At 44.8% G+C, this 21,679-nt stretch overlaps 1 protein-coding gene and 1 long non-coding RNA gene across 3 annotated transcripts in view; one reads left to right on the plus strand and one right to left on the minus strand.

Moving 5' to 3' along the window:
• Positions 1 to 21,679, minus strand: part of LOC120097515 (uncharacterized) — a 98,374-nt gene that overhangs the window by 31,011 nt on the left and 45,684 nt on the right. The window lies entirely within an intron of this gene.
• Positions 9,302 to 10,595, plus strand: Tcim (transcriptional and immune response regulator). The gene has a single exon (NM_001115043.1). It carries the CDS (start codon positions 9,340 to 9,342, stop codon positions 9,658 to 9,660), a length of 321 nt encoding a protein of 106 aa, NP_001108515.1. The 5' UTR covers positions 9,302 to 9,339; the 3' UTR covers positions 9,661 to 10,595.

The following is a 21,679-nucleotide window of genomic DNA, read 5'->3' on the forward strand; positions in this document are numbered from 1 at the left end:
AGAGAGAAAGAGAAAGAAGAAAGAAGAAAGGAAGGAGAGAAAGAAGGAAGAAGGAAAGAAGGGAAAGAAAGCAAGCAAGCAAGAAAGCAAGAAAGCAAGCAAGCAAGCAAGCAAGCAAGAAAGAAAGAAAGAAAGAAAGAAAGGGAGGAATTGAGGAAAGAAAAAGAGAAAGAGAATGAAGAAAGAAAGAAAGAAGGAAGGTGAGAAAGAAGGAAGGAAGAAGGAAAGAAGGGAAAGAAAGCAAGAAAGGAAGAAAGAAAGAAAGAAAAGAGAGGAAAGAAGGAAGGAAGAGGAGGTCAGGTATGTTCGTCTGCTCTGACACGAGGCCAGATGTGGTACCCCACTTAGGAAAATAAAGTACAGTAAGGAGATCTTTATGCATGGTTGCGGGTACCATCTGTACTCATCAGACTCCGAGGCACGCACCAGCGATCCTTTTTTCTCTAACCTTCACTTTGAGAATGGTGGAACTAGCATAGCATCCCATAGCCAGATGTGCACCTGGAGTGGGTGGGCGCTCTAGTGGGTAGGAGGAGATTGCTCATAAAGACTTATTTCAGCTGTGGTCACAGATTGCAGAAACACACGTGCTGCTATAGATGTAACAAATATCTCATGCTCACTTCCTTTGGAAAACAAGCTGGTTTATGTTCACAAGTGTTTTCTTTCTGAAGTCGCTATAAACACCAGGGCTCAGTATTTGAATCTGGACAGCTAATTAAAATTTTAAAAAGGAACAGTTTATCTTCCGTTTCTATTTGAGGAAACAGTTCAAATATAGACTGATGGTTTAACCAAAGACAGCTGTTTCATTTCACATGCAAAAGCATCGTTCAAAAGGAGGAGACATTTTGTAAAAAAGAAAAAAAAATTGCCTTGTGCTGTAATTCTTTCCAATAAAGTTGGGTATTTTTTTTCCCACAGTTCCACTGAAAGGGTTTATAAATGCATTTGGGTCTTAGGTGAAATTTATTATTTCCTTTCTCAGATGCAAACTAAATGTCAGGCTGAAATTTTCTAAATAAAACTACTACCCTTTGTTGTAAGGGTATGATAATTGAAGACTGAGAGCGTGATTAACAAATCATCCTGGAAAAAAAAATCTTTGCTAACTTTAAAAAAGGATTAGCCACAACTATACTCAGGAAAAAAAGAAAAAGAAATCTGGAATGGGTTTCATATAAGGACGTGGAATACAGTAAAACCCCCAGACCAGTTGCTAAGAAGAATCATCGTTTTTTAAGTATAAAAACCTGGAACAGATTGAACTCTGGATAAAAAGCCCCCGTATGCTACCTGCGCAGCTCTCTCTGACTAAATCTCAACTGCTAAATATTTTAAAGATTTTTCTTAAATAAAATAATTCAAAACAACATAAAATGAACTGGGAAATACTCTGGGTCCTGGGTTTACATGTGAATGGGGTAAAGACAGCTGTGACAGGACTGAATTCTTGACTATTGTTATTGGAGAAAGAAAGAGTGGGAATCTTAGGGGCTTCTCCTCTGAGCCTTGTTCTGTGGCCCAGCTCACGTTCTGGTTGTGCACAGGCTTTTGGTATACCGTAAACATTACTAGACTTGGCTTCCTCCCAGGTTCTGCCAACTCTCAACTTCTTTGTCTTATGCTGCTACCAACCTGCCTAGGAGCCGGCCCTAGCTTTACCACCCAATCGATGTGCAAGTATCCTTGAGTTTATTCCCCAAATACGTTTAGGAGGAGTTGATGACTCCCTGAAGACACAATTGCTCTCTTCAGTTGATTTGGATAGTCCAGTAGTCAAAGCAATTTTTTTAAAAGATAAAATGTAAAAGCTTGAGCCACTCCTTCTGTGGTGTTGGATTTAAAAGCATCTGTTGGATTCACAATGATACTATAGAGTCTTAGCATAACCTCCATCTCCCTGTAGCATCTGAGCCCTGCTAGCCACCAGCCTTAGTTTTCTCTCCTCTCCTCTTTGCTTTCTATTTTCAGGGCATCTTGTCCCCTATGTCCTTCCCTGCTTCAGCTCATGTTGACCCCAGGACCATTGCTTTCTTTCCCGCTCCTGCGGAGACTCTTCTGGCTAGATCCTACATCTACAGCAAGTCATTTTACAAGCAATGCACTGCTCTGCTAACCTGATTCTCAGTGTTGCTTGAGAGAGGGTCTCTCTTCGTAGTCCTGTGTGGTCAGGAGCTTTCCATGCAGACAAGGCTGCCTCTGCTCCCTAAGTGCTGGTATTAAAGGTGTGTGGCATCATGTCTGGAAAACTTGACCAGTTTGAACAAACCTTTCCACTGGGCTTCTCACTCCGCCGCACTTCTACCCTGTTACACGCTCACCTGTTTGCTCAACATTTTTCAGGATCTGCAAAAAAGAAGGGCAGAACCCATTTCCCCCCAGTGTACTCCTAAAGCACATGGTACATTACTGAGCACATAGTGGCTGTTCGCAACTACAGCGAGTGAATCTATAAACCATCGAATGAGTGGAAGGGTAAGTGCAAGGGAGTTGGGTAGAAATGTCAAACTGTAGGAGATACATGAATGGGGACACAGTCAAGAAGCTTCGTCATGGCAGGCAAAATGCAGAATTTGCTGAGAGGAAGTGACAGGTCCATAGTTGGTTCTGTCATTTAACAGGCTCCAAGACGCTGGGAACATTCTTCTTCAACTTCTGGAACATTCCATGCTTTTGTGTGCAAATGGGAATCTTATTTGTATGTGAAGAGAGTTTGTATCAGATCGAGGAGCGACTCTTCTTGTCAAGGCCAGAATGCTTGTGGTTAAGCAGCTGAGGCTTAAAGTTCAGATTCCAATGGTTTGCCTCTACACCACGGCCCTCCTGCTTGCTGTGGTTTTCCCTACAGGAGAGGTAAATAATCCAGGGGAAGAGTCAGAAAATGTTTTCAGAAGGGAGTTTGGAGATTAAAACACTGACTGTAAACAAGTTGGGGGTTCACCACTTGTTCAGTGTCTCTGAGTTCGTTGCTTCCCTGTGGAGCAGTCAAGGGCCAGTGTCACCTGCCTATCTTCTGTGCTTTCTGGAGGGATGGCATACACGGGAAAAAAACAGGTATACCGACTTAGTAAGTGCTTCTTTCCCTGTGTTTTCTAAATCCCTTCATTTGAGCCCAAAACTAATCATGCACGTTTGTTGGTGGCAAACATTTAATCCCTTCGCACAACAAGCAAATACTAGAAAATTAATGTCCAGAAGGAATTAGCCTGGCCACACAGAGTTTCCTCATCAACTCTTGTCTTTATTGCAGGGCTTAAGAACTGTCAGGCATCCAGGTACAACCCTGGGAGTCCCCTTGAGCAGCTTTTCAACTCTGTCTTCCACCTCAGTAGCTGAGAATAGTTTACACAAGGAGCAGGGGCGGGGAGAGGCAGCGCAGGTGCAAAGGGCTTCCCAACAGCGGAGTTTCCCTTGGCAAAGTGCGTCAACTGGCTTTGAGTCACATTTCTGGGCAACAGAAACTGACATTGTTTTCCGGAGGACAGGCTTGTCACCTAAACCGTTTTGAAATTCCGTCCTGTCTCAAATCCATGCGAACACTTTTAGGCAGTACTTCGTGGGTGCTGCTGCATGGCACATATTTTAAAAAAAAATAAAATAGAATTCACAAAGACAGAGCTCTGGAATACTCTGGCATAGGGTTCATAGGCTTCAGAGTCAAGGAGTTCTGAGTTCATGTCTTCATAGCTAAAGGGCTTGAAGAGTGTGTTCGATTCTGACTGCTGCAAATAACAGATCACCCCAGATTTCTCCCCCATAAAAGAATACAAAGTTGTTACTAGGAAGCCTGAAGTCTCAAGTCAACCTTCGGGGACACAGTCCTTCTGGGTTGCCTGATAGGGAACCAGTGAACTGGAAAACCCGTATTCCTTCGTTTGTGCCTCTTCCTGCTATTTTGAAGTCAGTGTCCGTAACTTCTGATCTTCTGCCTCTCTTTTGTAAAAGACTTGCCGTTCAGTGGACCACCTCCTGTAATAGGATGACTCTCTACACCTCAAGATTCTCAGCTCGCGTCTGTAGACTCTCATCGGATAACGTGATGTCACACGAGCAATCAGGTACCACAGCAGCTCAGAACAGCCCTGTTACTGTGCATGAGTGCTATGGGTGTAACCAACCACCTCCTTATTGCATCTGGGGCACTGTGCCAGGAGGGGGATTCATGCATGTTGTGTGAACATGCTCAAAAGCCAATGACCGTGGATGCCATCGGCTCTAGGCTGCTGTTTGGCTAAATGGATATGGTGTCAAACTGCCTTCTAAACACTTATATTTATGCTCATAGGTTAGTGCTGCTAGAGGCAGAGTCAGCTCTCCTTAGAGAAGCTTCTGTTTGTAAGAGGAGACAGTTAAGGCAGAGAGTCACGGCTGGACGAGGTGTTGAGAATGTGGACGGTTGCGTGCCCCCCTCTAAGAGGAGCATGGGCTTTGGTCTCTACAAGGCTCAGGGAACATCACAGACAAGGAGGGAGAAAAGGCACAAGAGCCAGAGAATGGGGCTGAGTAGTACTGTCAGGTGCTATCTTCTGGACATGGCTGGGTGATTGTATTCATGAACTCACAGTAGCTGCACTCGCCTGCAGGAGATTAAGCCAGGAAACATTGCATCATGGAGAGAGGAGAGGATCGTGAAGGCCCCACCCTTCCCTGGGGAGCAACTGCCAGTTAATGGTTGCTGGGGTGAGAGAGAAAGTAATATTCTTCAGTGGTGGGATCACTGGTAAATTGTGTGTGCATTGGTAAACAAACAAACAAACAAACAACAACAACAAAACCCTGTTCATATTCATGCCTGCGGCATTAAATAAACTCAAGTCACTAGAAAATAAAAGTAAAACACCAGAAAGTAAAACACAAGACATGGGTAAGAGAGGACTTAATGGGAAGAATAAAGTATTCAAAGAGAGTGGGAAATGGGCATAAGAGGGAAGAGAAGGGTGAAAATAACCAACCTACGGTATATCTATGTACAAAATTGTCAAAGAATCCAGAGGCTGGAGAGATGGCTCAGTGGTTAAGGCCACCGACTGCTCTTCCAGAGAACCTGGGTTCAATTCCCAGCACCCACATGGCAGCTCACAACTGTTTGTAACTCCAGCTCCAGGGAATCTGACACCCTCATGGAGATGCACATGCAGGTAAAACATCAATGCCCATAAAAATAAAAACAAATACATTTAAATAAAGTTACCGGGGGGGGGGGACCCCAAGAACAATGTCATAGGTGCTGGGTAGAGAATGGGAGAGCATTGCCGGGATGGAAAATGCAGGAAAAAGACTTGGTCTCAGCTTTGGTGAGAGGACAGAGTCAAACGGGCTCAGCTTGGGAGGAAGTGAATCTGCAGAAAGCATGCATGCCTACAAAGGGGTTGGAAACAGGCACTGGATGGTGGTGATCTCAGCCAATACCATAGATGCTCACAAGCGCACTGGACCCCTCACTGCTGGAAGAACAGCTGGGGTTTCACCATCTCCTGTTGAAGGTCTCCTGACTCACCTGCTCCTTCCCCAAGCTATCTATGTCTCCTGTGGGGCCCGGGATGGGGTTGACAGCTTATCTGGGAAGGTCTGGCTTCGACATCTATTGGAAGTTTGGCTTGCTTGTTCTTGTGCTGGTCTTGTGAAGTCACTGTGAGTTCCCCAGTGCAGTGGACCTGATATGTCCAGAGGAGACTTTCACAGACACTCACTCCCTGTAACCTTTGGTTCTTAGAATCTTTCTGCTCCCTCTTCTGCAATGTTTCCTGAACCCTGTGTGGAGGAGGTAGGATAAAGATGTCTCCTATAAGGAAATACGGAGACAAAGTGTGGAGCAGAGACTGAAGGAAAGTCCATTCAGAGACTGCCCCACCTGGGGATCTGGCCCATATACATCCAGCCACCAAGCCCAGTCACTATTGGGGATGCCAAGAGGTGTCTCCTGAGATGCTGTGTCAGAGCATGACAAATAGAGAGGCGAATGCTCACAGCCAATCATTAAACTGAGAACAGAATTCCCCTTGGAGGAGTTAGAGAAAGATTTGAAGGAGCTGAAGGGGTTTGCAGCCCCATAAGAACAACCAACCAGAGCTCCCAGGGACTAAACCATCATCCAAAGAGTACACATGAACAGACCCATGGCCTTGTTGGGCATCAATGAGAAGAGAAGCTGGTATTGATACTGCCAAGGCTGGACCTCCCCACCCCCAATGTAGGGGAATGTCAGCAGGGTGGGGAGGCAGGAATGGGTAGGTGGATGGGTAGGTGGGGGAACACCTTAACAACTTTAAGCAGGGGGAGGGGGATAGGATAGGTGGTTTATGGATGGAAAACCAGGAAAGGGGATAAAAAAATCCAATGGGAACAAAGGCTAAAAAAAAAAAGATGTCTCCTATAGGGATGAGCGCTCCACAGTTACTTAACCCCTGCACTCTGATCAGCTGCATTCTCTATTCATGGCCATTCATAGCAAACTCTCTGTTGAGAGTTGGAACTGCACTAGCAATCTACCGATGCTGGGAGTTAGACAAGGTTTCATCTTTTTAACATGACAGATGTGTGTGCCATATTTCTTATATAGTCATACTAAGATATATTATCCTTCGGAGGATAGGTCTAGGCTGAGTACCATTTGGGAGCCATCAATAAATAGGGCATAATAGAAAGTCAGGCGTGTATACCAATCAGCTCACACAGCGCTTAGCACGAGAAGGCTGGAGCAGCTTTGGTGAGTGATAATAACTGAGTTATATAAATTTCTCCTCACCACGCCTCAATAGATCATCGTTTCCATAGCAGCAACGACCCTTCCTCATTGGCTGGAAAACCAGACAGGCACAAAGATAAGTTGTAGGAGTGAGTCCACAGCCAGGGACATCAGAGTGTAGGGTTTCCTCCTCTCCGTGGGGAGGCTGGAGCGTGCTTCTGAAAGAAGGGTCTCTTCACAGGCGCTTGCAGAGGAAGTCACCACAGCTTGAGTTGTGCCTCATTCTCCGCCTCTGGCCCTGCAATCCTCTTAGCTCTCCCTTCATGGTAGGTCCAATGAATTCTAGCTTTTTTTTTTTTTTTTTTTTGTCTAGGCGACCTGGAGGTCTCCTAGATGATCTCCTTGTTCCTCCCTCCTGGCTAAGAAGTGACAGCTCATTTAAAAAAAAATCATAAACAAAACCATCACGTTCCTCTGCTCCAGTATTTCCAGAAGCCAGTCACCCCATACGGAATCAGCTAATCCAGGATGAGATTTTTTTTTTGAGAATCATAGTTTGGTCTGCTGTCTTCCACCACCTTCTCTTCCCACCCCAGGCTCCTCCCATCATGCCCCCGTTGTTCACTGTGTTCCAACCACACTGGCCCCAGCTCTTCGCATCTGTGCTGGTCGCCAGACCTCTGTTCTTACTGCTTTACCAGCCTGCAGTACTCTTGCAAGGATGGCGCTCCAGTTTACTTCCCTCCCCCTGTCAGGTCTGCACAGGTCAGCATACTTGCATGGGTTAGTCTCATGTCAACCTGACACAAGCCAGAGTTATCTGAATGGAGAGAACCTTAATTGAGGAAAATGTCTCCATAAGATCCAGCTATAGGGCATTGTCTTAAGGAGTGATGATGGGGGGAGGGCCCAGCCAGCCCACTGTAGGTGGGGCCATCCTTGGAGTCATGGTCCTGGGTTCTCTAAGAAAGCAGGCTGAGTAAGTCAAAGGGAGCAAGCCGGTAAGCAGCACCCCTCCATGGCCTCTGCATCAGCTCCTGCCTCCAGACTCCTGCCTGTTTGAATTCTTGTGCTCTTTTCCTTCAGTGACGAACAGTGCTGTGGAGGTGTAGGACCAAATAAACCTTTTCCTCCCTACATTTCTTTGGTCATGGTGTTTCATTTCAGCAGTGTTAACCAAAAGACGACACCCTTCCTGCCTAGCTTCTACAAATCCCAGTTTGTAGAAGTCCCCTGCCCTCACGTGCTCCCATAACTCTGGTGGATATTTATCCCAGTGGATATTTCTTTGAGATAATATGAAGATTATGTGCAAAGATATCTCATTCCTTTCTCCTAGTAAGGCACAAACTTTATTAAGGTAAAATAACGATTTTATTTCTATTTTATTAATTTAATTTAACTTTGAGACAGGGAATTCCTGTGTAATTCAGTCTGTCCTGCAGTTTGCTAGCCTGCCTCAGACAGATGGGGTTGTAGGTCTGTGACTTTCTTGACTATATATGAAAAAATATAAAAGTCCATTCTGGTTTCTTGGAGGACCAGAAAGTACAGTAGAGGTTTGGTTCCTAAAGAGGAATCCCTAGGTCAGATGAAGGTAACCGTTTAGCATGTAATAGCTGTACATATCTGTGGATAGCAAAAGTAAGATGTTAAAACGTGTAATGAGGATGGCATCGTTCTAATTATGCTGAGTGATTCCAAAGTGGCCCTGAAAACAAAAGGTCAGCTCATTCCTTGTGGGCACTGAGTACTCAAAGCATCTTCATTAACCTTTGACCCCTGCTTTTGGATAGCTGTTGCTGTCACTACCCACACAAGATAAGAGCTCCCCCCTGCCGCTATTACTGTTTAAATTGCACTTTCTGGCAGAAATTGCATATTGCACTCACACACAGTTTGTGACTCCTGGTTTCCCGCCGAGCCGTGTCAGTATTCTGTCAGCAAACTTTAGCTCTAGAATCCGATGTCCTCCAAAGTATTTTCTCTGACTCCCAGGCCCTCGCTCCACAAGCCACAGTTACCCTGAGAGGGACAGGCAAAAGGCACACAGACCTAGGCCGTCAGTGTCTGGCCTGCACTTTAAAAACTTCTCTAAGGGGTTGGGGATTTAGCTCAGTGGTAGAGCGCTTGCCTAGGAAGCGCAAGGCCCTGGGTTCGGTCCCCAGCTCCGGAAAAAAAGAACCAAAAAAAAAAAAAAAAACAAAAAACAAAACCAAAAACAAACAAACAAAAAAAAACCAAAAAAAAAAAAGACAACTTCTCTACAAATCGAAACTCTGCTGAGTTTGGCAGGACTCTTTGTTTCAATTGTTGGTGAAGATTTTTGAGCCTTTTCTCTCTCCTGGTTTCAGCTTCTGGAAGGAAGAGACGGTTTGTAAGGACAAACGGCCGTCAGGGATGTAAAGAGGGAAGCCCCCGTAGCCAGCTTCTCCAAACACAACTTTGAAATGCATTCCAGCATCCGGAGCCAGATATTTGGCAACGCAACTGTTAATGTTCTGTGGTTTTTCCTCCCTGGGATCAATGTGACGTCACCAGTGTAATTTGAGTCCGGAGCTCTGTTCACACTTTAAATAGCAGTCCAGGGATTGATTTTACAACAGACTTCCCTGGAAGTGCCCAAGCTGAGCTGTGAAAGACCCACATCGATGAAAGCAAAACCAAGCCACCCAGCCACCAGCATGTCCACTTCTCTTCGAGTAAGCCCGTCCATCCACGGCTACCACTTCGACACAGCTGCTCGCAAGAAAGCTGTGGGTAACATCTTTGAAAACATAGACCAGGAGTCCCTGCAGAGGCTCTTCAGGAACTCGGGAGACAAGAAGGCAGAGGAGCGGGCCAAGATCATTTTCGCCATCGACCAAGATTTGGAGGAGAAAACTCGAGCCCTCATGGCCCTGAAGAAGAGGACAAAAGACAAGCTTCTCCAGTTCCTCAAACTGCGGAAATACTCCATCAAGGTACACTGAGCACAGCAGGATGGCTAAGGAGCTTATCCACCAATGAACCTTTAAAGACCCAGTGAGCCTGCCAGTCTTGGCAGGGGCAGTGTCCCGCACAAAGGCTTGAGAGCTTCTCCCGACAGGACTCCGAGGATGGAAGGGACATACCTCACCAGCTACACAGACTCCCAACTCCTTACAGCCCTGAGCTGTCCCACTGGGAGCAAAGTGCCTTCAGCAGGTGTTGAGAACTCTCGCAGCAGGAAAGGAGCAACACAGCCTGAGAGAATGGAGGCACGGACCAGAACTTGCAGAACATGGCATTTGTGGGGACTGAGTGCACGCATCCAGGGTCCTGGGAAAGGCCCTAAAACTAAACTCAAACCTAACTTGGTTTTTGTTCTTGTTGTTTGGTTTGTTATTTTGTTTTCTTTCTTTTTGAAAAATATCGAAGTGGGTAAGGAGAGGGAGGAAAGAGAAGGAATATGAACCGTAAATGGTTTACTGAAGTTTTGCTTTTTTGTTTTTTAACCCGAATGTCTTAAAATGTGGCTAAACCTCCGTGCTGTTTATGGGGTCAAGATTTTTACAGATCAGTAATTGACTGCTTGCATTTCATACAATGCCTAAGACAGTGCGCCCCCTGGTGTTAAAGTCAAAGAACTGGATGCCTTGCCCAGCATGGTGGTCGTCTATGGATTTGTACACATTCCAAAATGGTTTGCCCAAAGTTGAAAGAATGGGGCCCTTCATAAATCTGAAGGACTGTGAACGATTTTCTAATGTTTTTTTAAACTTTCTGGCTAATGCTAAAATATAATCTAATTAAATGTCCTACAGACACCGTAGCGAGCATTAGGATATGAATATGAGAGATTGTTTAGAAGGATGCTGTGGTATTTTTTATATAATTTATTATACATTGTAAGTGATACATAGCCTAATAAATTATTATCAACTTAGCTTCTCTTTCTCCGTGATGATCGGTCCCGGGGGAAAATATAGGACGGTAAATTCTGATCATTGTAAACTTTTCTAGGGGTTGACTCTAAATCTTTCAGAGCAGCTGTATGCTGATTGCCAAACTTTTCCAAAGCAAATTATTGCTCTAAGTGTCTAGAGAAGTTTCTCAACCCCATTTTAAACCCCATGGCATAGATATAGCTGCCCACAGAGTAATTTAGCAACGTTACTCTTCTATATCCATTATCTATTTCCATGTTTGTGAAATTTCTCCTACAGCAGATCCATACCCATTTGTTTCTTCCTAAGCAGTATGTTTTGAAGTTGGAGTGAATTATGATAAAGTTTCTGTGGGTTATTCTAGCATTATTATCTCTTTCCTTATGCCAGCCTAACTTATAACAAAGCGTTTGTAAAGAGGCATGCGCCCGTGCCCACTGTGCTTTCTTAACAGAAAGGCAAAAACCGTTTCCAGAAATTCAGGAGACCTACCAAGTTTCCTTTTTTTTAAATGCTGAATATACCATATCAAAACAATTGAGCTGTCTGAACTCTTTCAGGAGGGTCGAAAGCCAGATTTTATTTTATTTTTCAAGTTAATGAAGTTATTTATTTACATCTGAATCCCAGCTTACCAACCTCTTCTCCTCCCAGCCCCTCCCCACCCCACATTGCACCCCTTCTCACAAAGTGGGGAAAAGCAGGAATTTTAATTACAAAAATTATAAAAAGAAAAGAAGGTAGTTTTTAAAAAATCTATATTTAGTTATTAATTATTGTTATTGAAGGTCATTACAAATTAATACATGGGACTCTTATCTAGGCTTATAGGTCAGTGTTAGATCACTGACCAGCATGGACAAGACCCTGAGGTTCAGTCCCTGGAAATAAAAAGAAAAGAGGGAGGGGGAATTATGCTAGAAGGTGCGTGTGAGCGCCTGTGATGTGTGTGTATGTGTGTGAATGTTGTGATGTGTTTGTGAGTGTGTGCGATGTGTATGTGAGTGTGTGCACATGTGTGCCTGTGTGTAAGTATACGTGTGAGTGTGTGATGTGTTTGTTAGTGTTTGTGTGTGTGTGTGATGTGTGTGTGAGTATATGTGTGAGTATGTTTGTGAATGTGCATGTGTGCATATGCATGTGTGTGTGTGTAAGAGAGAAAAATGCCCATGTGCATTATCTGAGAGGATTATTTATCAGCTTCATCAGATTTTCAGAGACAACCATGATACTAAAATAAGGCCCGAGAGCAGGTTTCACTTGGCCAGAATCTGCTAGTGAAAGTGGAGACTGTAGAGAATCCTGTTTCATTCTCCTGCACACTGAGCCAGTTACTGCTGCCAGTTACTAGTCCTGACGGAAAGCATCACGGGAAATCTTCAAGCTGCCCTTCATGGGCATGGCTGCCTATGCTTGAAATCCTACCACTCAGGGGCAAGAGACAGGGGGATGGTGAACTCGAGGCCAGCAGCTGTCTCTCAGTAGAATCGTGTCTTAAGATCAATTACTCCATCCCTTCCTCCATGCATTCCCATGAAGAGAGCACATCTCGGATGCTGGACTTGGACCATGGGTTTAATCCCCCGCATGCACTCGGAACTCTGTTTTCTACTGCTGCTCTTTTCTGTGGTGTGCAGCGTTGTCTGTCTTCACCAATGCATGAGGGAGAAAAACAAAAACTCCTCCGGTAGCTTGTTATAAGCTCTCTCCCCTCTTCTGGGAAGAACGGAGTGGAATCAGTGGGATGGTGCAGGATGATTTTTAACTGCATAATAAACCCTAGCAGTGTCAGGTAGAAATAGGCGTTATCAGGAAAGAAGAGCTGTGGGGTCAGAGAGATGGCTCAGCAGTTCAGAGCACGCGCTGTTCTTACAGAGGACTGGTTTTGGTTCCAAGTACACATAATTGCATGACTGGAAACTACCTGTAATTCTAGGGATCTGATACCTCTGGCCTCAGCAGGCATCTGTACCCACTCGTACAACCCACACACGGATACACGGGTGTACAAAAGCCAAAGCAAAATTTAAACGACGTAAAGGAAGGATTATTTCAGTTCTGAGACAGGGAGGGCCATCTCGACTGTAAGAACCTAGTGTAATAAGAGATAATAAAGGCATAAAGGGCTTGGTGGCTCATTAATCCGATCACCTCACTGGGATCATAGTAATCACTGACTTCTGCTGACGTATGATACCGATGGCCAGATAATTCTCTAAACGCTTTTGTGAGATAAGAGATAAGGGAACGCAGGTCTGCATTGGTGAATCCCTGTGCACAAAGCTTCAACAACTGGGGGAGCTTGCTGGTGACGTACAACTTAGGAAGGTTGGCCTTCATGCCCTTAGAGAGAAACTTTGACTCTGTCACCAGGAGAGACCCGGCTCCCCTCACCCTCTGTAGTTACTGACTCACCAATCAACTGGGGAGATGGGAGAGCGTGGCTTCTGTCAGCCACTTTGTCTCACCTGTCTATCTGCTTACCATGGAGTTGGGAGGAATCTGTAGCATATGGGATTTGTTGGGAAAGGTCTAGGTTTTTGTGTCTAGCTACACATTCTTCTATTGTCACAGGTGATTTGAATGTCATTGACATTTCCTTGAAAAGCTGGATCTGCTAACTTATAAGAGAGGCCACTGCCTGGGTCCTTGTAGAGCACACCAGGCCCCTTTCTGCAGCCTGGCCTAGGTTTTAGATGGCCCTTTGTGCATGGGGAGCTGATTGGGGTGGGGGTGTTGAATTTGTACCTTATTTGCTCCCCCAGCAAAATGTAGGAGGTAAAAGTGTGGGCCAAGGCCAGAAAAGACATTGTTTCCTGTTAAAGGGTTGACAAGAGCGTTGAGACAAACAGGAGGCAGACATTGGAACAACCCTGGTTGTGACTGTGCATGCTTATTTGTGTGTCTGAGCATGTATGTGTGTGTCTGAGCATGTATATGTGTTCTCTCCGTGTGTCTAAGGATATCTGTTCTTGTGTGTGTGTGCATGTCTTGGTAGTCTGTCTTTGTGTGTGAGTGTATGTGTGTGGTTTTATGTATGTGCATCTAGGTGTGTGCACCTATGTGTCTGAGTGTATAACAAATGTGTGGCTGTGTATCTTATGGCTGTATATGTGATGTGATGGAATGTGTGTGTGTGTGTGTGTGTGTGTGTGAGAGAGAGAGAGAGAGAGAGAGAGCGAGAGAGAGAGACTATGTTTATCTGTGTAGATGCATGACATGTCTGTGAGCATTTGCACATATGCATGTGCCTATATATGAGTGTACATATATGTAACTGAGTGTACATGTATGTATGACTACATTTGCATGTATGTGTGGCTGTGTATCTGTGAATATGTGTTTTTGTCTATGTGTCTGTGTGTTTATGTGTGTCTTCATGGCTGCATATGTCTGTGAATGCATAGGATGTCTGTGTGTGCATGAGTCTATATTGTATGATCCTGTTGGTGTTTGTGTGAATGCACACATGTACCTTTATGGCTCTGCATTTGTGTGTATGTGTGTCTATTTGTGTTTGTTCATGGAAATGCAAATGTATGTATCTAAGTGAGCCCAGGTACGTTTCTGTGTCTGTGTCCATGTGAGAACATATGTTCCTGTATGTGTGTCTGTGTATATATCTGTATTCATTTGTTTACACATTTGTCTGTATGTGTGAGTGAATATTTGTATGTCTTTGTCCAAAGACTGTATAAGAATGTGTGGCTTCATCTAGTTCGTGTGTATGCATATGTGTCTAGAAGAGTACATATATGGATATGTTTGTGTGAATGTGTCTATGTATGTATGTATGTATGTTTGTATGTATGTGGCATATGTGTACATATGACTGTGTGATGTATGTATGTATGTATGTATGTGATATGTATCCATATGACTGTGTGAGAAAGTATATTCACATGTGTACTATCTGTGTTTGTGTGAGGCATATGTATGTATCTGGGTATATGCATATAGGTATATTTGTGTTTGCACATGTCCATGTGGATATGTGAGACTATGCATTCATGTATGTCTTCATGTGTGTATCTGTGTTCCTGTGTATGTATGTGTGTATCTGGGTGGGCACTCATGATGTTCTTGTGTCATATGTATATGTCTGGGTGAGTGCATGTGTATGTGTGCTGCATGAGTGTATGTTTGCATGTATATCTATAGCCGTGTGAGCACGAGCATGTGTGTCTGATTGCATGTGTGTGTTTACTGAGAATTAGCACATAGTCCTACTCTGGGAGAAGCTTCAAGATTCTGTGGAAGAATAGCAAACAAAAGGGAAACCCTTTTTGCTGGCCCATGGGCATATTGTTCACGAAGGCAGGAGTGAGTGAATCCTGTTTGAGTCTCCTATCGATTGTGACCCGGGGGCGTAAGCAACAAAGAGTGACCATTAGAAGATGACCGAGCCTTTAAGGACACGTGGGATTGATTGTCCTGAAAGCCATAGAGAAGTATTGGAGACTTGACACGTGCCAGTAACGCTTGCCACCTGGGCGTGCACATCTGGCCTTGAAATACAACCTGTGATAGCAGCTGAACTCACAGCTCGCCCAGATCCCTCTGGAACCCCGTGGCCTTTTCATCGTGCCACGGAGGAAAAAGGCATTGGGGACCTTAGCGACAGCAAACTGCTACATGACAGCTACTCCTAACACAGAAGAAGAAAAGGCTGTGTGGTGAGGTGGGAAAATGGCACGCACTGCCTGGCTAAAACCCACGATGGTGCTTAGATCATGCGTCCAAGTCTGACTATTACACTAGTACTGTGCATAAATATTTGCCTATTTCTAGACATGTGGAGTGTCTGTCATAGGCCCACTACAACAATTACATTTCAGTGTGAACAACCATGGTCTGTAGATACAGTTCAGACACCTGCTAGCAAAATTACCTTACAGAAGTTTGGCACTAAACATCACGTCCCTGTAAGGCTTTGTGGAGTCTAGAAAAAGCAGGTTTCTTCCTGTAGCAACTTTCCCACTACACACCTCACCAAACACTGCAGACAGGGCTGTAGGGGCCCAGAGCACCCCTCACCCCGCACTCACACTCTAGGCTTCGTTTTTCCACCTGTGGGCAACAGCAGTACACAAATACCACCAGATTAAGAAAGGAATTCAGGGGAGGGAGAATTCCCAACTCTTCTTAGACAAATTCCTTTCTTGCTGCTGTCTGTGACTGGATAACTCCAGGTTTTATTCTCATAGGGTGGTTTTATCCCCAAGGGCAATGGTGAACTGTACCTGACTGGCCTCCCGTGATCGCTGGCGTTCCTCCAAAAGCAGGAATTTCTCTTAAACACAATAAAACCCCAGTGAATAGTTTTGGTCATTAACAATGTCACCATAGGCACAAGGTGAGGGAAAAAGGCCTTGTGTAGGTCGCCTGTACTTTCAGACCCTGTCCGTTCTGGGTGGCTGGTGCCCTCACCCAGGCTGGCTGCTAATGTTTTCCCTCATTTCCACTACTGAGAAAGGGCGGAGTCTCTGAGCCCATCTCCACTGTGGGTAGAACTGTTATCATCTGCGTGCCTTCCTGATCCCAAACCCTCTGGTTATAAAGCCCAAGACAAGACATTCACGAGGTTCCATGAACAGCTGTGGAAAACATGTTTTACCAAGCCATTTCCTGGGTTACTCTGCATCTTCTGTCCCTTCATAACAGAAGGCAGGAAAAGGATCTAGCTCTCCTGGCTTTGTGGCTTTCCTTAGGACAGTAATTCTGTCATTTACTGAAAAGTCATGGCTCATGTTTTGGGGAAGCTCTGTGTTGGTTGTAATGATCACAGTCGGCAGAGATTGATCTCCCCTTCAGTCTGATGAACTGCATTCTCTTCGGATTTAGTCTGACATTTGGCATGCGTGTATGTTTATCAGGAAAAGGTTTGGTTTCCAGCCACTCTCTCTCCTCACCCTCCTTATGGATAGCTCTTAACACCACTGAAAGGCTTGAGAGAACCCTATTAGTCTTGGGGAGTCGTACCCCCTGATACTGTGGGGTACCCAGGTCCAGGCTCTTCTCCAAAAGCTTATTCTTATCAGAAGGTCTGGGGAACACTTTAAAATCCAGGCTGGGTTTAATGACCCAGTTTCAGGGGATGGAGCCTGCTATCTGTGCATGGCAATAGTTCCTCAGGTGGCGGTGGTACAGCTCAGTCAGATTGAGAACCATCGAGCTAGATCTAACTAACTCGCGTGCTCACTGTAAAGACAGGGCGCATTTCTATTCCTCCATGCATCTCCGGGGCTCTCCATACAGTTGGCTAACAACTGCCCTGAGGCGAGATTTGACCCTTATCTTGCGATGACTCACTCTTATCATATCTAATCCAAATAATACCATTACCCTGACTTTCTGTTCCGAGGAATCTAGCCTGATTGTACCAGTCCCTAGTGATTATATCATCGATGAAACTCCCCAAAGGGCATAGTCTTAGTGATCACTACGCTTTTCAAAACACCAAGGGGAATGTCTTTTTTCCTCCTCACATACTCCCGGCTTGCTGCTATTACAGACTTACTTCAGACAAGTTAGTCTTTTCAAAAGGACCACTTAATGGTCCTTACCAGCAGCCGGTTAAGTGAGTTAGTGTATCAGGGGCTATGGGACCGCTTACCCTCAGATGCTCCTCATCCACAGAGACCCTACAGGGAGGATGGGAGAGGACCTGGGAGACTCAGTCAGGAAGACAGGACTCCTGAAGTCAGCACTGGAAAAACAACCAGCAGCGACAGTATGCTGAGGGACAAAGCTGCTCTCTGATTTTTCTCACTTTGATCCTTTCTGGTGACACCTAGATAGCTTTATGAACTGTATGGCAGACAGACCATAGGGTTTATGAAGATCAGGGTTCTAGTCCTGTGGCAGCCTTATTTAGTTTCATGGGGTTATTTATGCTCTGTTCAACCCATCTCATTAACAACTTATGGTGATGACAATATAATCGTTTAGTTTGTTGGGACCACCACTGTTTATGGTTTGAATCTGAAACATTCCTGGCTTATGTTTGGAATACTTATTCTTGAAGAGCGGAAGTATGTTGAAAGGGCGTGGGACTTTTAGGAGGGGGAAACATCTGGTAGAAGTAGGGTGCCATCAGTGGGCACTCAGAGGTTAGAGACTCTGGTAATGGTATACACTCCATTTTCCAATAATGCTCTCCCTCTGCCGTGAGCCCCACCATGTATGACTGTACAGTCTGAAACCATGAGTCAGAGTAAACCACCCCTCCTTAAACTGCTCTGTCAGGGATTGGGTCATAGTGACATAAACCATAACTAATACAACCATTGACTGATGAGCTTAAACAAGAGAGATTTATTTCTTCCCAGTTCTGGAGGCTGTGTGTGAGGTCAGGGCTGCTGGTATCTGGGGCTCCTCTCCAGGTAGACAGCAGGCTCCCAAGTCTTTCATGTGCCCTTCCCTCTGTGTCTCCAATGTCTAAGCCACAGATATACTGGACTAGAGGTCAGTCCAATGACTTTAACTGGCTTTCCTCTTTCAGGGTCTACCACCAAATATAGTCATACTCTGAGTCATTTCAACTCATGGATTTTCACTAAGGGTATGCCATTCAACTCAGAACACCTCCGTACCTGTCTTTCTTGATTGCGGTAAGTGTAAAATAATAACCCATGTGGCATTTGAGCTCTTGGTTAAGTGCCAGAAAGGGTGTGTGAGCTCTGCTCTTGGTTAAACATTACAAGTGCTTCCAGTGTAGAGCTTAACATAGAATAGGCACCTCACAAGTGTTTGTTTAGTTTTTAACATGAACAGATAGCACTTCAACACCGGTATTTGTTTGTGGTATCAACAGTACTCTTTGAATGTACCTTGGCATTTATCTCCTTGGTCCACCAAAAAAAGGCCTGTATCTACTGTGACCCGTCAGGGAGAGCCATGGTTCATATTGAAAGAACTGTGTGAGAGACAGCATTCGGCCAGAGTGCATTTATTGCCACTCCTAAGTACTTTGCCTGCTCTCCCTTAAGCATGGGCACTTAAAATCCTTCGGTGGGAGTGAACAAGTTCCCTGACCATCCAGAAAACAGCTTTGCTGACATTCTGGTCTGTTATTTTTGATAGAGTCTCTGTATGTCTTGGTACAGATCTAAGACAGCTGAACACTGTGTCCTGGCCTCTTCCAGTTTGAGTCCTATCCCAACCAGTTACTGCCACAGCCTGGGTGTTTCGTTCGGGTGAGCGTGACGAAGGCATTGGCATTCCTCCACAAGGAAAAGGCTGTGCTGACCACAGAAGTAACTCTATACAGCCCACCTTATAGGGAAAGGATTACAGAATCAATGGAATGGCTTAGGTAGCAACATAAGCTGTGATTAAGCAGTGTGGGAACTGGGGAGGTGAGCCTTGCTGCTGCTTTGCCAAGAAAGCTTTCCTGGTTGTTGATTTTACTTTGGGGGAAATTTAATATTTGTGTAATTTCTTTATAGTATATCTTATAGTGTCATATATATATATATATATATATATATATATATATATATCACACTATGTTATCCAGAATAATCATTTAGTAAGATAACTTGATTAAAATAAATCAGTTAGATAAGTGTTGGACATTATATAGACAAAATGACAATTGGAATATCTGATATTTTGGTTTAAAACTTTTTACAGTCACAGTAGCCATGAACGAGGGTCTTTCTCACATCTGGAGATCAAGCCTAGAATGTGAATTTTTTTCTCTTATTTTTTCTTTTTTTCGGAGCTGGGGACTGAACCCAGGGCCTTGCGCTTGCTAGGCAAGCGTTCTACCACTGAGCTAAATCCCCAGCCCCGTGAAATTTTTTTATTCCTGAAAGATATCAATGGGCCTATATCCCATTGAATGGATTTCAAATTTGCTCTCCCCCTCAATCTCTTTACATTAGTTTCATGTTATCTTAAAGAGATGTAAAAGGATTGAGTTTTCCTTTGAATTTTAAAAGTTCACTGATGCTTTCAGAGAGATCTGTGAAAACACAGCACAGATGAGGCCCAGTGTTTGCTCGAGGCAGCCTGGGATGTGTCCAATACAGTACCACTCAGAGCCTTGCAGCTAAGCTAAGAAAGAGCAGAGACTCAACATTCTGGGGACCACAGATGGCTCGGGACGACATTCCCTCTAAGAAAACACACCATCTATAATATAAACAGTGCCTCCTGATATGTGAATTAATGGGAGAAATTCGATCACTAAATTACAGGGGGAAATGCCAGTGAAGGCAGAGGGAGCTGGAGAGCTCCTTGGACGCTTGCCCTACCCCGGGCAAGCTTTGCAGGACTTTTCACAGCAGAGCTCACCTCCTGATCCCTGAGACATTCGGACATCACATGTAACAGGTCAATCCCACAGGTAGTAACTTGAGGTGAATACTACTGTGCTTAGCACGTATGTGCCTGAGTGCTTTCTTCTGATCTGGGCCAATGTCACTGTTTGCTGATTCTCTGGTGCATGTGTGGTCAGCTTGGCTGGATGATATATGGTGACCTCATTCAGATAGATGGGGACTAGCAGACTCTTGGCCCCAGTGTCTTAGTATCTACCTTTTTTTTTTCTCAGATTAGCCTTTGGTGCTCAACCACAGCACTGCCATCTACACGTCTCTCAGCTTCTTCCTCTGTGTCTGGCTCATTGCTGGATACTCTGTTCACTACAACCCTTCTCTGTGAGATTAGCTCCTTACCATGCACCCTGAATAACTCCCCCTACAGCTCGGAGAGTCAACATCCTCCCTGAGAAGATCCAGATTAGTTGGTGGAGCTCCATCATTCACTTGGGAATTTTAACTCACCCCATGGCTAACTAATGCAGCTTTCAACCTTCTACCTCTATCCCTGGACCATTCTCCCATAATACCTTTATATACTGAAGTGTTCAGAAAGCATCGATTATCATTTTCCTATAAGCCCTCAGTGAAACAGGCAGAGCAAAGACTTCCCTCCTGTCCTCACGTTTCTATGCCAGCGTCAGTGCAGTTAGCAAGTGTCAACAGGTCTCAGAACAACTGTACTGTCTCTGTGCCATTCTCCATATGGAAAGTGTAGGTGGTGTCACCAGACCTCTGAACTTGTTCCCTTCTTAACCTCCTCCTGGAAAGGTTTTAAAATTAACTGCCTGTTCTGTTCTGGGGGACAGCAGGCCTGCTGCGATGCTGGCCTAGGGGAGACAGACTGACTCAGGACGAAGAATTAATGGAAGCTGGCTCCTGCAAGCAGGAAATGCTTTGATAGGCCCTTTCCTCTTTTTGTTACACGAAGAGCCTTGACAATGGGCCCCACCTCGGGCAGCTGCTCTCACCCCGGTGATGAGTGCAGCACATTTTCCGAGTCAGACTTGGAGTCTGCACCGGGCAGTGCTCAGGAAGGTTCAGTGTCTGGGTCTGTCCTTGAGCTTCTGTACTGGGGAGGGCGGAGGCTGCAGCTTGAAGGCAGACGGGGAACCCTTGGCACACGTTTCAGGAAGTCCATCTGCTGCTGTTGTTCCTCTGACCTTTAGCTAGAACCTTCCCTAAACTGGAAAGAAACTACCAGAAATGAACTAACGCCAAACCAAGTTAGGCTCTTCAAAACCAAGTCGAATTAGCAAGTACTAAGTGAGTATCACTAAATGCTTGACTGGGTATGCTATTAGGACTATACAGGATTACTCAGAATTTCCTTTGACCTTTTCAACATCGCTGACAGGCACATACTGTCATCTCCATTTAGCGATGAGGAGACCAAGCTCACTGAGGCTCACCCGCCTTTCCGAAGCCTATCTGATTTTATTAGAAAAAATAAGGTAAGTCTAGGACTCCATCCCAGTCCTACACAAAATCTCATCATGACCCCTGACGAATCCCAACTTCTGAAATTATCATTTTTTATTCTCCATTTCTGTATTAAGTGTCTAAGAGACTCTTAGACAGGTGGGAGTAAAGGAGCCTGGCTCCGACGGTCTAGCTCCATTCTATGTGACATTGTGTCAGTTACCTAACTAAGGGCCATCCAGCACCTTCTGTGACATAAGGAATGAGACTTAAATGGAATTTTAGCCCTGCTCGTTCTTAAATTACAACAGAGTCATAAACAGTGTGTGGAT

This window comes from Rattus norvegicus, chromosome 16, assembly GCF_036323735.1.
Source record: "Rattus norvegicus strain BN/NHsdMcwi chromosome 16, GRCr8, whole genome shotgun sequence".
NCBI classification, from domain to species: Eukaryota; Metazoa; Chordata; class Mammalia; order Rodentia; family Muridae; genus Rattus; species Rattus norvegicus.

Coding starts and splice junctions, on each gene's coding strand:
- Tcim (NM_001115043.1), top strand. CDS start 9,340: ATGAAAGCAAAACCAAGCCACCCAGCCACCAGCATGTCCACTTCTCTT.